This window comes from Ictalurus punctatus, chromosome 26 (assembly GCF_001660625.3).
Source record: "Ictalurus punctatus breed USDA103 chromosome 26, Coco_2.0, whole genome shotgun sequence".
Classification (NCBI taxonomy): domain Eukaryota; kingdom Metazoa; phylum Chordata; class Actinopteri; order Siluriformes; family Ictaluridae; genus Ictalurus; species Ictalurus punctatus.
The window spans coordinates 14353290-14366151 of NC_030441.2; the positions used below are offsets into that span (position 1 = coordinate 14353290).

General features: G+C 38.9%; 1 protein-coding gene across 2 annotated transcripts in view; it reads right to left on the reverse strand.

The window, feature by feature from the left end:
* Positions 1–12862, reverse strand: part of igf2bp2b (insulin-like growth factor 2 mRNA binding protein 2b) — a 56982-nt gene that overhangs the window by 42934 nt on the left and 1186 nt on the right. For both annotated transcript variants that reach the window (XM_017457513.3, XM_017457512.3), the window contains exon 2: positions 11908–11968. In XM_017457513.3, the coding sequence (XP_017313002.1) occupies positions 11908–11968 (61 nt within the window). The remainder of the gene's footprint in view (positions 1–11907; positions 11969–12862) is intronic.

Sequence of the window (12862 nt, forward strand, 5' to 3'; positions counted from 1 at the left end):
CTCTTTCCACTCTACACCTATACACACACACACACATCGTATCATCAAGCATCGACTATGGGGTTACCATAGCAACCCAGGAGCCCTCCTTAAGCCGATGGCTTCGGGGTATAACGCCAGTATAGGACTATAGGAGCATTGTGTATGTGGAATAGTAACATTTTTTTTTTTTTTAAACTATTAAATTAAAGAGACCAGCAAACAGGCTGATAACACTGATAACTAACTAAGGTATAAAACACATGCTGTTACAAGAAAATAATTCATGCTGGAGTGGTGGACACACCCAAGTGTATTATTCCTCTAATACCACAACAACTTGCCAATGATTTTTTATTACATTTTTTAAAATTAATGATACGTCATACTTTTAACCCGTTTATAGATACATTTAATGTTGCGTAACATCTGTGAGTTAAACAGAACCTGGAAACCACAAAGTCCTCGGTTCAGACTTTTACAAATCACTGGACACTCCAGACTCCTAACAGAAAACCTCAAGGATTATATGCTGGTTATGTATCACGTACGCCATACAAGTCCCTATGAACCAGATGTTACTATAGAAACCGTAGCGTATTCAGACCTGTGCATTTCTAGAAAATGAATCAACACCTTCTCGTTTGAGAATTCCACGGCACTCTGGTATAAAAACCATGACATGAACAACTATGACAACTTTGCTAGTCATTGATTTTGGTCTCCAGTGTACTCCAATGTAAGGTATTTAAATGATAATAGGTACTTATACTATACGTTGCTGAAAATAGGTCATAAAACTGAGTGTTAGCGAGCAAGGACAAGAGAATGGTGTGCCTATATAAGTGTCCACATAGTCATGCTGGTGACAGATGGCTGCTACGGTATCTTTCATGCGATTTTAAGCAAATGATTCATAGTGGAAATGTGGAGGCTTTAAAGCAGAGACAACTGCACATGGCATTCAGCCTTGACCAGCAGCGAGTACAGGAGATATGCAGGAGGAATGAGCGCTGCTGCTGCAGCAACTTTATATGGCACTCAAAGACACAGATAAATAAATATGCTGAGCCAGACAAAGAAAACCTTTGTATAAAAAAAAATAATAAAACAATATGATATTGGTACTTCAATTCAAAATAATAATAATAATACTAATAATACTAATAAATGCTTTTCTGAGAGCACTGTGCGTATCATCATTTGTGTTTAAAATTACGGTTGGTCATTATTGCTCGTTTTTTTTCCTCTGTGAATGCAGCGTATAATAAATCTAGAGCCGTCTGCTGCCTAGCAGGTGAAATCCATCTGCAGTGAAAACACTTATGTTGTGTCTCGATCAGCTCCCCAGATCCCTGGCTGGTGAATCAGAACATCGTGTACACGAGTTCGAGAGGCACCGGTAAGGACCCTGTCTCACTACACATTGGGACGCCGATGACTCGATTTCCGGCGACATGACCTCGTACTCGCGTTGTAAAAAAATGAAGAACTTAAGAATATGTACGTTTTATATGTCATATAAATTTCTTCGCTTAATCACACGTGTTTCTGTCATGGTACGTCGAGCCGCATCGTACACTGGCTAGTGATAAAAAAAAAAAAACAACTACAAAAAGTAGTTAGATAACAACTTACTTATATTTGTAGACGAAGTTGGCTGAGAGTTCGTCCGCTTGTTTTTTTTTTTTTCCGAGCTGAGGCTTCAGAAAACAGGACGTCGTTTACAGTAAGGGAAAGTGGTGAGCACTGACGCGGCCTGGTGTTTGCGGTGCATTGTGGGATTTTTTTAGGAAGCGAACGTTCCAGTGCACTGGAAGGATTTTGCGATTGAAACAGCCCTTAAAATGGGGAATCCCTTTTCAGCGTCCTGACTACCGAACTATTGTAGGGAGCTGGTTGAGACGCGCTGTGAACCAGCCACAAATCCACTCCTTTTAATTCCCTGTGAACTTCCTTTAGAAGGAAAATGGCTGGTGCTGATCAGCTGCTCCATGTAGTGCTGAGGCTAGGGCTACAACAACTAATCGATAATAATCGATAATTAAAATAATCGACAACAAATTTCATTATGGATTAGTCGGGTCTGTGACACAAACACTTAGCTTGTGCTATTGTTTTTCTATTTAAGCATTTTTAATATAATGATTTAACTTCTGCTTAAAGCTTGTGGACAATCAGTTGTTTTTTGCTTGTTTTTTTTAAAAATATAATTTAATTATTTTTTAAAATCCTGCGCACAATGTATAGCATGGCTCACATAGATACATTTAATACCTTTTTAATAGCTTTCAGTTTGCACAATGTTTGAAGGACGACATCGGGCAGAATATGAAATAACGTTTTTTTTTCGAAGGGAAAAAAAAATACAGAAAATAAAAATCGACCTTTTAATCCAGCAAATCGATTGATCGGAGGAATAATCGATAGATTAATCGATTATCAAAAAAAACCATTAAATAAATAAATAAATAATCGTTTGTTGCAGCCCTAGTTGGAGCGAACGCTGCATTCAACTTAAGGTCGTAACTTGTACTAGGTCAAACCAAAGAAAACAAATCCGACTTCCTACTCAGGCATTCGGGATGGTCTAGTCAACCCCGAGTTCAGCAAGTGACGTCAAATCAACACGGCTGCTCACAGTATCGGCTTGTTGTATAAGCTATAACTGATTATACAGCTCGCTGTGTTGAGGACGTAAATATACATCACTCATCACAGTTAGCTGGCAAACTTGCTTCTAAACAAAAGATGAACATGGAGGTGAACATGTTTTTCAACATATGAAGGTCATCAAAAATGACATAATTCTGAGCTCCGAGTTCCAACTTCCAAGGTAAGTCGAATGCAGAATCATTTCCGGACTTTCAGAAAAATATGAACAGAAGATTGAAATGGAGAAATTCGCCAGAGAGAGAGAGAGAGAGAGAGAGAGAGATTTCTCACATTTCCAGTTTTTTTTTTTTTTTTGCCAGATGGTGTTTTGTTTCCAGTCAGCAGGAAATTTGGGGAGGGAATTAACGTAGTATGTAAGGAATAAAACACACCATGTGGTGCTATTATTGGAAACTAGTCAACGACGGGGTGGTAGGATTAAAGACTAACCCGTACTCTTTTTTTTTAGCAGTTTAATGTTGTGGACCATCTATGAAACAAGTTACTCTTACTGCTTACGTCATAACAGGTATAAACAGTGGTTCCCTCACCACCTCACCTCACTCTTTTAGTAAATAAGAATGAGAAAAAAAAAAACGCAGTTGTATCTGAATCTCCAAACTCCTCTGTCCTGAAGAGTTTCCTCTAGTCTAGTCAGATTGGAACATGAGTTGAATCGAATCGTTTCCTCTGAACTGAATTGTGAATTCAAGTGTACTGAATTGTTTTTTTTGTTTTTTTTTGTATTGTGTCATATACAGTAACGGAATACATGTAACGGCGTTACGTAATCAGGATACACAAAAACCGGTAACTATAATCCGTTACAGTTACGTCCAAAAACTAAGTCATCAGATTACAGGTACATGTTGTAAAAAATGGGAATGCTATCAGGATTACAATTATTTTTATTTAAAAGCAAAGAAATGAATTTTTTGACATAACACAATGTAGACAGCTGTTTGATTATAGTTCTGGTTCTCTCTTGCCAGTCGTGAGTCACATGAGCAACCTCCTGGTGCGGGTAATTTGGTAGAAATGAACACAAATTGTTCTCTGAAACGCTTTTGTTAGGGTGACCATACGTCCTCTTTTTCAGACCTTAAAAAAACGCCAGCCGGGATTTCTAAATTGGAGAAAATGTCCGTGATTCGGCTTTAGTGTCATTATGATGTGCTTATGGTCTAATAATGCGTCATGTGTGCACATGTTTGCGTTGCTTTAATCTCGCTCTGTAATTCACGCCTTCTCGCACACCAATTGGTCGATTATAAAAGGCTTGCAGCAACTATTGGTCAAATTCCTGCCTCTCAGCCTTTAGCATTCTCTCAGCGAATGCGTGAAGGTGAAGCGCTGTCGTGTACGGAGTCAAACAGTTGTTTGACAATAGCAGCAAATGACAGCTGTCCTGAGTCGAAATAATGCCCATGGCCATATAAGGTCATTTTTAATTTCTTTTTATCACACTGCTTCGTATTACACGGCCATTCAAATGTGTAAATGATGGCAGAAGGTACACTCGTGGCGTCTGATATTTTATTTTATTTTATTCCATGGACATTCAAAAGAATGTAGGAAGAAATGTAAAACGTGGGCAGAGTGAAACCAATTTTCTATATATATATATATATATATATATATATATATATATATATATATATATATATATATATATATATAGACACACACACACACACACACACACACACACATATATATATATATATATATATATATATGTGTGTGTGTGTGTGTGTGTGTGTGTGTGTGTGTGATGCTAATAGTGTGTCTTTTTCAGTGTATTAAACTCTGCATTCATAGTAGCACTGTTTTGAACGCTATTAAGACGCACACACTCTCAAAGAAAAAAAAAAAAAAGGTGTCCTCTTTTTGGAAACCCAGAATATGGTCACCCCAGCTTTTGTGATGTAACGTTACCCGCATCAGCGACAGTGATCGTCTATTTATTCAATTATTTACTTATTTTATTAATTAAAACAAATCCAAACATTGAACATGTTTTCAAGCTCTAATCGTATTTTAGATCATGCTGCCTTTCTCTTGACTTTATTTACACGTGACCTTGAAGTAATCCAAAAATAATCAGATTACATTTCTTACATTCATATTGTGATACTTGGATTACGTTACTGATTACGATTTTTTACGAACTGTAATGGAATACATTTTTAAAGTAACCCTCCCAACCCTGAATATACTAGCACTCTAGATCTGATTTGCATTGTCCTGCAGAGGGAGATTCATACCTTTACTTGATATATCTCATGCCGTGTACGTTTTTATGAGTTGCTATCACGTGTTTGAGAGATTGACCATGTGTTTAAAGCAAATGCTGCACTCGTAGCTATGAAGACTAAAATGTCCCTCTCACAGACAAACACATGGTACGTTTAAGCTTTTAAAAGTGAAACTAGGAAAGAAACAAGCACAGCTGTCCTATTATGCACCACACACACACACACACACACACACAGATACGCTCATTTCACACTCAACAGTAACCTGTTATCAGCAGGCACACAACTGTTGACAACATTCTGAACACACAACTGACAACAACGTGTAACGGGGATCTGCCTCCATTTAAAGGACTACTCCATCCTAATCTATAATCTATATCCTGCACATCTGTATAGCGAACATGTGATCATCACGAACAATAACTACGACACGTTTGTCTGTACGGATAAAAAAAAAAGTTGTTTACGCAAAACGTACTCATCTGAAATCTAACGGGCAGATGTTGGATTTTTCTCAGTAAACGTATTCCTATGGAAAGCCTTCGTTCGTCATTTCGATCTGAAACGGAAACCTATCCATGAAATCGTTTTAGGTGTGCGTTCTGATTCTGCGTGGACAAACATTCAGGAACGTGGAAAATACCCAGGGTTACTGTTTTTACTCTATGGCGCAGTTACAATAAATTGAGAAAAACTCTTAAGACTTTCTTTCATGTCAGTAACATTAAAGCTTTGTAAATACACATTATATACCGTAGCTGCTTATTTAAACATTTATTCACGAGATTAACATTTCCTAATGAGATTAAACAGCTGCCCTTAGACTTCCGTTATAAGTAGGTTTTGAGTAAACAGATTGGTGTTCTTTTCTCAGCACGGGGAAACGTATTTCGATGTTTTAGTCTGCACTGATCACACACAGGTTACAGATGTGGTGGACAGAGTTCAGATTGAAAATGTACTGGAGTTTACCTTTAAGCTTGTGTACAACGATTTAGCTTAGATCTGAGATTTAGCTGAGGATCCGAGTGTGTGTGTGTGTGTGTGTGTGTGTGTGAAGCATACTTCTGCTGTTCTCACTGGCAGTTCTATATACACCATGTGCTCAGTGACAGAATTCCAGTGAATCGTGTGACACGTGGTGATGGAACCGGAGTCTCATTCACACCGCCAGTCCGATATGGCTGTATGTGGTTACACACACTCGCGCACACACACCCAGACACGACTAACCTGTATCTATCCTAACCTATCCTTAAAACCTCATGTAAAAAAAACACGTCCTGATGTTCACTCACATCTGTGGGGACACAATCAGCACTTTCCTGATATGATGGAAGCTTTCCAAGCTTTATTCATCTAACAGGGCTTTTTTCTATTGAATAATTCCGGTTACACACAAACGTCTCGAATGGAACCAAGGAACCCAGTGATGATGGAGCTTGGGTGGAGGAGCAAGAGAGAGAGAGATCGTTTCATCGCCATGGCAGCAACTCAGGCAGCTCAGGCTATTTAAATGAGCGATCATTTAAAAAAATCAAATAGATATCTATTTTTTTAAATAAACACACACGCATAGAGTGACAGGTTTTGAAGATGACCCGTGCAGAAGCGGCAAAATCGTCACGGATTTTCGGACGAGCGAGGATTCGAAATAAACTGGATGTTATAATATGAAACCGCCATGCCAGGTTGTTCAAGGTCATATAATGATCACCATCGCATCCGGAAATGTCACACAGCCTAATTAAAACCATAGCAACACGCGCCATAATGGATGTTTTTCTATAGAAATGTTTCGTTTGCTCTCCTGGTCCTTCGTTAATGCCATGTTGTGTGTTGTGCGTGTCGTGACGCACACCTTGTATCGCGTAAATGTCCGTTTAATTGTCAATTAAAGCTTCCTTTCGATGTTCATAAGGACTGAAAAAGCAGTCACAGGGTTTTATCTGTCACCTTGAGCATCATCCTTGACTAGAACAATAAGTCCGTGTTGTGTACGGATGCTAAATGGAATGATTTTGGATGCTACCTAAAAGACAGAAGTAAACTTTTGTATGTCCTCGCTGCACACACACACACACACACACACACACACACACACACCTGTGACCGCATCGGCATGATTACATTCTGTATTAATACACTGGGTTTTAATCCAATCACAACAGTTACACTTAAACCACTGCTTTGTCCATGAATACCCTAATTGTTGCTTAGCAACCAATGCTTACTGTTAACAGGCTGCATTGTGTGGCGGAAGAATTGCTTAGTGCGGTTCTTATTCATAATAAATTTAACCATTTAATCAAACACTGGATTCGATCATACTCTTCTTACAGCCGTTTTTAAAAAGCGACAATCCACTCAAGGCTGCGTGTTGCAGTGATTTTATCACGGTAAGGATGTTTACTGTCACGAGGTGAAGCGGATTTTGTCTTGTTTTTATGTCCGTTTGTTTTTCTTCACTTGTTCTCCTGTTCCTCCATTACTGCTGTAGATGTTTTCCAAAAACTGGTGTGTTCTCTGTGCTCAAACAATACATTTTGTATGGTGAAATACACATTTCATCAACGCGACTAAAGCTTTCTTCGACGTTCACGACGACTACGTAAGCAGACAGAGAATGTATGTCTGCGTCAGTATGAGCTCTGGAACTCGGTGCCGTGTATAGATGCTCGGTGAAGCGATTTTTGACGATGAAACGGTTTTCCGAAAGCAAGAAGTTCCACGTGTGTTGGTTCGGCTCCGGAAGCGGTGGGAACGGCACCGGCGTGGTGTAGGTGGGACAGCGAAGAGAGCAAGCGACGGGCTCTGGGTGCGCACCACACACCACGTGCCATCTGGCAACCCGCTGTCAGAGTAAACGGCACAGTCAGACGGAGCTGAGCCGCTTGGATCGGATCCACTGAACACAGCGGCACAGTGTGGCTCATGTCTCTCTCTCTCTCTCTCTCTCTCTCTCGTTCTGTAAAACAGCTTATCCACTGTCTCTCTCTACCAAGCCGACTGTTCCTTAACCCAGCTTATCAACTGCCACTGCCCCTGTCGCTCTCTCTCTAAATCTGACTTCCACATAATAGTTTCTCTGCTCTCTCTCGCTCTCTTTCTTCCAAGCTCTTTCTATTGACTCCATCTCTCTCTCCCTCTCTCTCTCTGTCAAGTTTTTCAAATAAAACTGAAGTGTAAAACCTTCAAAAAACTGAAATCTCCTTGACAAAACACTTTGCCACACACACACACACACACACAAGATTTTTTCCTGGAGCCTGACAAAAGCGAGACGGACAAAGAACGAGTCAGTCAGCGGCGTGATGATTTTATAGCACAGAGTCAAAATTTTAAAATGGTCCAGATTGAGAGAGCAGCTCATCAGGCTGCTGCTGTGCAAGAAGAGCGAGCAGAAAACACTGATAATGACATAAACAGAGGCATCGTCACATTAGTCTTTTCCTTTTAATCAAATTATCCTTGCTAGTTAAGCTGGAAACAACACTGTATTTAATAGACGTGTGTGTTTTTTTTAGTTTACCTAACATAATCCGAGTTAGCTTGTTTACACAGTTTACTAGCCGATCAGGGTGGATTTAGCGAATTCTGCTGCTATCTTTTTTCTTTTCTTTTTTTTTAACGACTTGTTTTATTTTTACATCAACAGATGCATATTGATAAATAAAAATAAACTGCAATCAGATATCAGAGAGCTCGGAGAATCTGAGAGGCCACGTGGCCAAATGGACACGACGTCCCGTTAACGGCTTGCTGCGTGTCTTCGTAATGATTCTGTCACCTGCTCGGGGTTTAAACATTTCACATTTTACATTTCAGTCCTGAGCACAACGCAGCTGCGGTTCAATCGAACCAGAGCTCAAATTCAATTTCGACAGCAAAGCAATTGACTAAATAGACGTCTTAAATCCAGCCAAACGTAAGCGGCTAACAAAATCCAAATAAATAAATAAAAATATAACAAGATTAAAAAAAAAAAAAAAAAGGTTGAATACGTACATCAGACTACCAGAACGGAACAAAAACGACTTCTTAAACCAACAAGACGAACAATTCAACCTCACTGCAAACATGTACAACAAGTTAAGGGTTGGTTTGTTTTTTTTTCCATTTACAGTCTCATACAACAGAAATGCACACACTCCCAAACCTTCCTTTAGAATTAGTTTTAAAAACATTATGAATTAACTGTATAGAATAAAATGCTTTATACACACCAAACTAAACAGCTTTGCTTAAGTGCAAAATCTTCCTCTGACCTTTCTAATTCCACAACGAACTACTACTTTTCCCGGGTTTTCATTAACAGTAACACAACGAATTCATGAAAATCTGATCATCAAATCTGGATGCTTCAATTTAATCACATTTATCTGTCCTTGTACAACAGGAAGTGGAATTACTGAATTAAAGTGTAACCCTGAAGATATAAACATTCTGATATATTCCTGGTGTAAACAAGCCCTGAGGTGAGCGAGCAACCTTCCGCTTAAATCACCGACTAAATGGGGCAAATGAACCTGGTACCTTTTTTATTATTTTTTTTTTATTGTAAAATTTGTGTTTCTCCGAAGATGTAAACACAGCAGGTCTTGGACTGACTAGCTTAACTGTTAAATAAGTACTCGATGCTAAATCAGTGCTAACTGGTTAGTATCGGTCAGGACTTCGTTATTAATTACTGACGAATACAAATCAGTCTGTAAATGAAAATAAATTCAATGTTATTGATCTGTTACGGAAATGTTCGAATCAATCAACGACTGAAGTTTTCAGTAATAACTGTGTTTCTATATAATTATCATTATAAACAATAGATATCTATATGATTATATTATTACTCTATTATTATAGACGTCTATTTAATGTGCAACTGATTTATAAGTACTTTTATATTGTTATGAAGGGATTGGGGGGGGGGGGTATTTTTTTTTTTTTATCTTTTTGGAAACTCAAAACACTTCCAAAGCCTCCATGAAAGGCATGTCCGTTATTTGCAATCATAATCTGCTATTTATTATGAATGATATGAATCATCAGAAAGCATAATTTCGCCTTTGCTATTTTTCAGCAAAGTACTTGCTCGGATTTGAAATACGTGAGTTTCAAATTTAAAAAAAATCCTGAACAATTCAGTTTTTAGGGAAAGTATTACATATAATTGAGCATATTTCACTGTATTTAACATCACAGCAAGAACAAGCACAAGTACACCCCCCCCCGCCGCAGCAGGTAAACATATCACTGGTTTAGAGTACGTATATACATGTTTTTTTTTAATCAGATTAATACACGAGCTTCAGAAATCGTTCGGGATTGAAATCTTTTTGGTGTTTGTGTTTAATAATTATTCAAGAAAGCAGAGCGAAATCTCATATTTACATATTTACAGTCCTTTCGGGTTGAGAAGAGTGTAATTAGCTCACCCTATAGTCTCCTGTAGTAATAAACATTACGTACGAGGCGTATTCTAAGCGGAGTCTCCATACACAAGGCTGTTAACTACGTAAAGAACGTCGTTGCCTAAACAACATGGATTCCCCGCTGTGTTCCTATGCGTCGCCTCCCTCCCTTCCTCCCTCCCTCCATGCTCAACACAGCTATAGATAGGCCTGCTAACCCCTTTTTCTTTTTTAAAAACATTAAAAACGATTCTTTACTCTCTGGTAGCGGTTTGCTCTAGCTTACACGCCCCAATTATAGACCTTTATCGCAAATAATGTCTGTTTGGGGTTTTTTTTCCCCCCATCGCGAGGTATATGCTAATCTAACTCCACGTATTTACCTTTGCTTCATAATGCTAGCTTTCCGAGAACTGATTTGGCTCTGCTTCAGGAAGTTCTCGGCTTGGGCCCTAATGATTTTCGTCTGACTACACTAGAAAATGGCAACCCATTCCCTGTCTGTCTTTCAACGCTCATATTTATCTGCGTCCCCGTCTCCAATTACTACACACTCTTGGAAGTGTTTATAGAAAAGAAACGGCACAATATGTAAGCCTTAAGTACGGCCACACACACACACACACGTTCAAACCCTCATAACTAGCATACTAAACAGTACAGCAACGTCGCTACCACAGGTACTATTTTTGACACACTGTTTAGTAGGCTAGTGGGCCGGGCGGTTTTGGACGTCGCCATGGCAATCCCAACGTTCAGTTTTCCTACGGCGTTTTCCATAGGGCGGGCGGGCGCGCGAGGAATGTAAAGGTGGTCACGTGGTACATTTCAGGGCTGAGGCTTTTTTTGTTTGTTTGTTTTTATTATTAATAATAATAATATTAATATTATATATAATATATATATATGCAGACACAGGAACAAACTAGGAGTTTAGGGAAAGTTTATTTGCAAAAATAAATAATAAATAAATAAAATAAATAAAAAAATAAATTCGTAAAGGCAGTTCTGACCGTGTTCGGATTTTTTTACTTATTGTTACGTAATGACGTATTTATTTATTTTTAATAAATCTCACTTTTCAGACACAGACTGAACGAGGCAGCTTTGTTTGTTTGTTTTTTCCAGTCACGCACACGTATAAGCGAAATAAAAAATAAATACATGAAATAAGCAACTTTAAAATCAGACAGTTTTTGGATGAAAAAAAAGCAAATATTCTGTTACATCTGAATCCCTTCAGCCAGCCAAAGCCAGTTGTGTAGATTGTAGTGAAAGATGGCTACTTCCACAGGAAGTGAGTGTTACACAGTAGTAGTAGTTTCGCCTATGTGATTTCCAAACCATAAACAATGTAACCAAGGTTACGAAGCCTTATAAGCTGTTTAAGCTACTCGGTTATGAATGTAAGCAATTCTCCCGACACTTGTTTGTTTTTGTTTGAACCACATGCATGTAAAAAAGCAACATCGTAAACAAGATTTCCCCCTCTGTTACATAATGGCAGCATTTTGGACACAAACAAGAACGAGCAGGCCTTCTCGTGCACGCAAAGAAAAACGAGCACGTGAACAACGCGAAACGTTAAGAAATAGATGTACCTTAATTTTTTGGGAACGGAATAATCAACCTCGATCACCTTTCCGTGCAACTCGGCCTTCCCTATGAGGAATAAAAACAAGACAAAGCAGTTTAGTCAAATGCATGTCATTTTATGCATTTTACGTGCACATTAAAATGCAAATACTTGCTCGCGACATAGTGCATATAGCTAGGCATGGGATCATTTCTGGTGTTTTTAAATGGAGTGTTTCATAGCATAGGTTAGAGGTTATAAAGTGAGGCGGGGGATAAAAAACAACAGTGAGAGGACTACTAGAGCTATGATCATTTAAATCCCACTACTATTGATGTTTGGAGGAAATGAGACGCTAGGATAAACCTATTGGGGAGAAGAAGAAAAAAGAAGAAGAAAACATGCAGAAGTGGCCCACGCTTTGCTTTTCTTTGCTTAGGCGTTAATTCAGTCCTTCAGAAGAAAGCACGGAGTCCACAAGTACATCCAATCCTAACCTAAATCTAACTTAGCCTATTAGCCTGGAAAATAAATAAATATGGTAGACTTGATAGGTTTTCTGACAGCTTTATGATCAGGATATCGTTTTACTTTTTGAAGGGAAGGTAAGGAGTTGTTTTTTTTTTTATTATTATTATTTTATTTAATTAATTTTTTTTTTTTTTTTTACAAAAGTGCATTAGTGCACTGGGTTCATTTAGATGGGCCTACAATAAGCAGCACGCCGCTCACTTTGACACTCGCCCTCGCCGCCCCTCATAAAAGCTCACCGTCCGCTTCTCGCCGCTTTCCGTCACTTGGACGTCACCTACGGTCAGGCCACCTCGTAGAAACCTAGCTGAGCGTTGGGGCTACGGGTCCGAGCCGTGGCCGGGGTTTTTTTCCCCGCGAGCTCGTCTCAGAAAATTCGCGACAAAAAATGACCGAAAAAATAGCGCTGCCATGCACATGCACATGCACGCGGCGCCGAAAGCACTGTA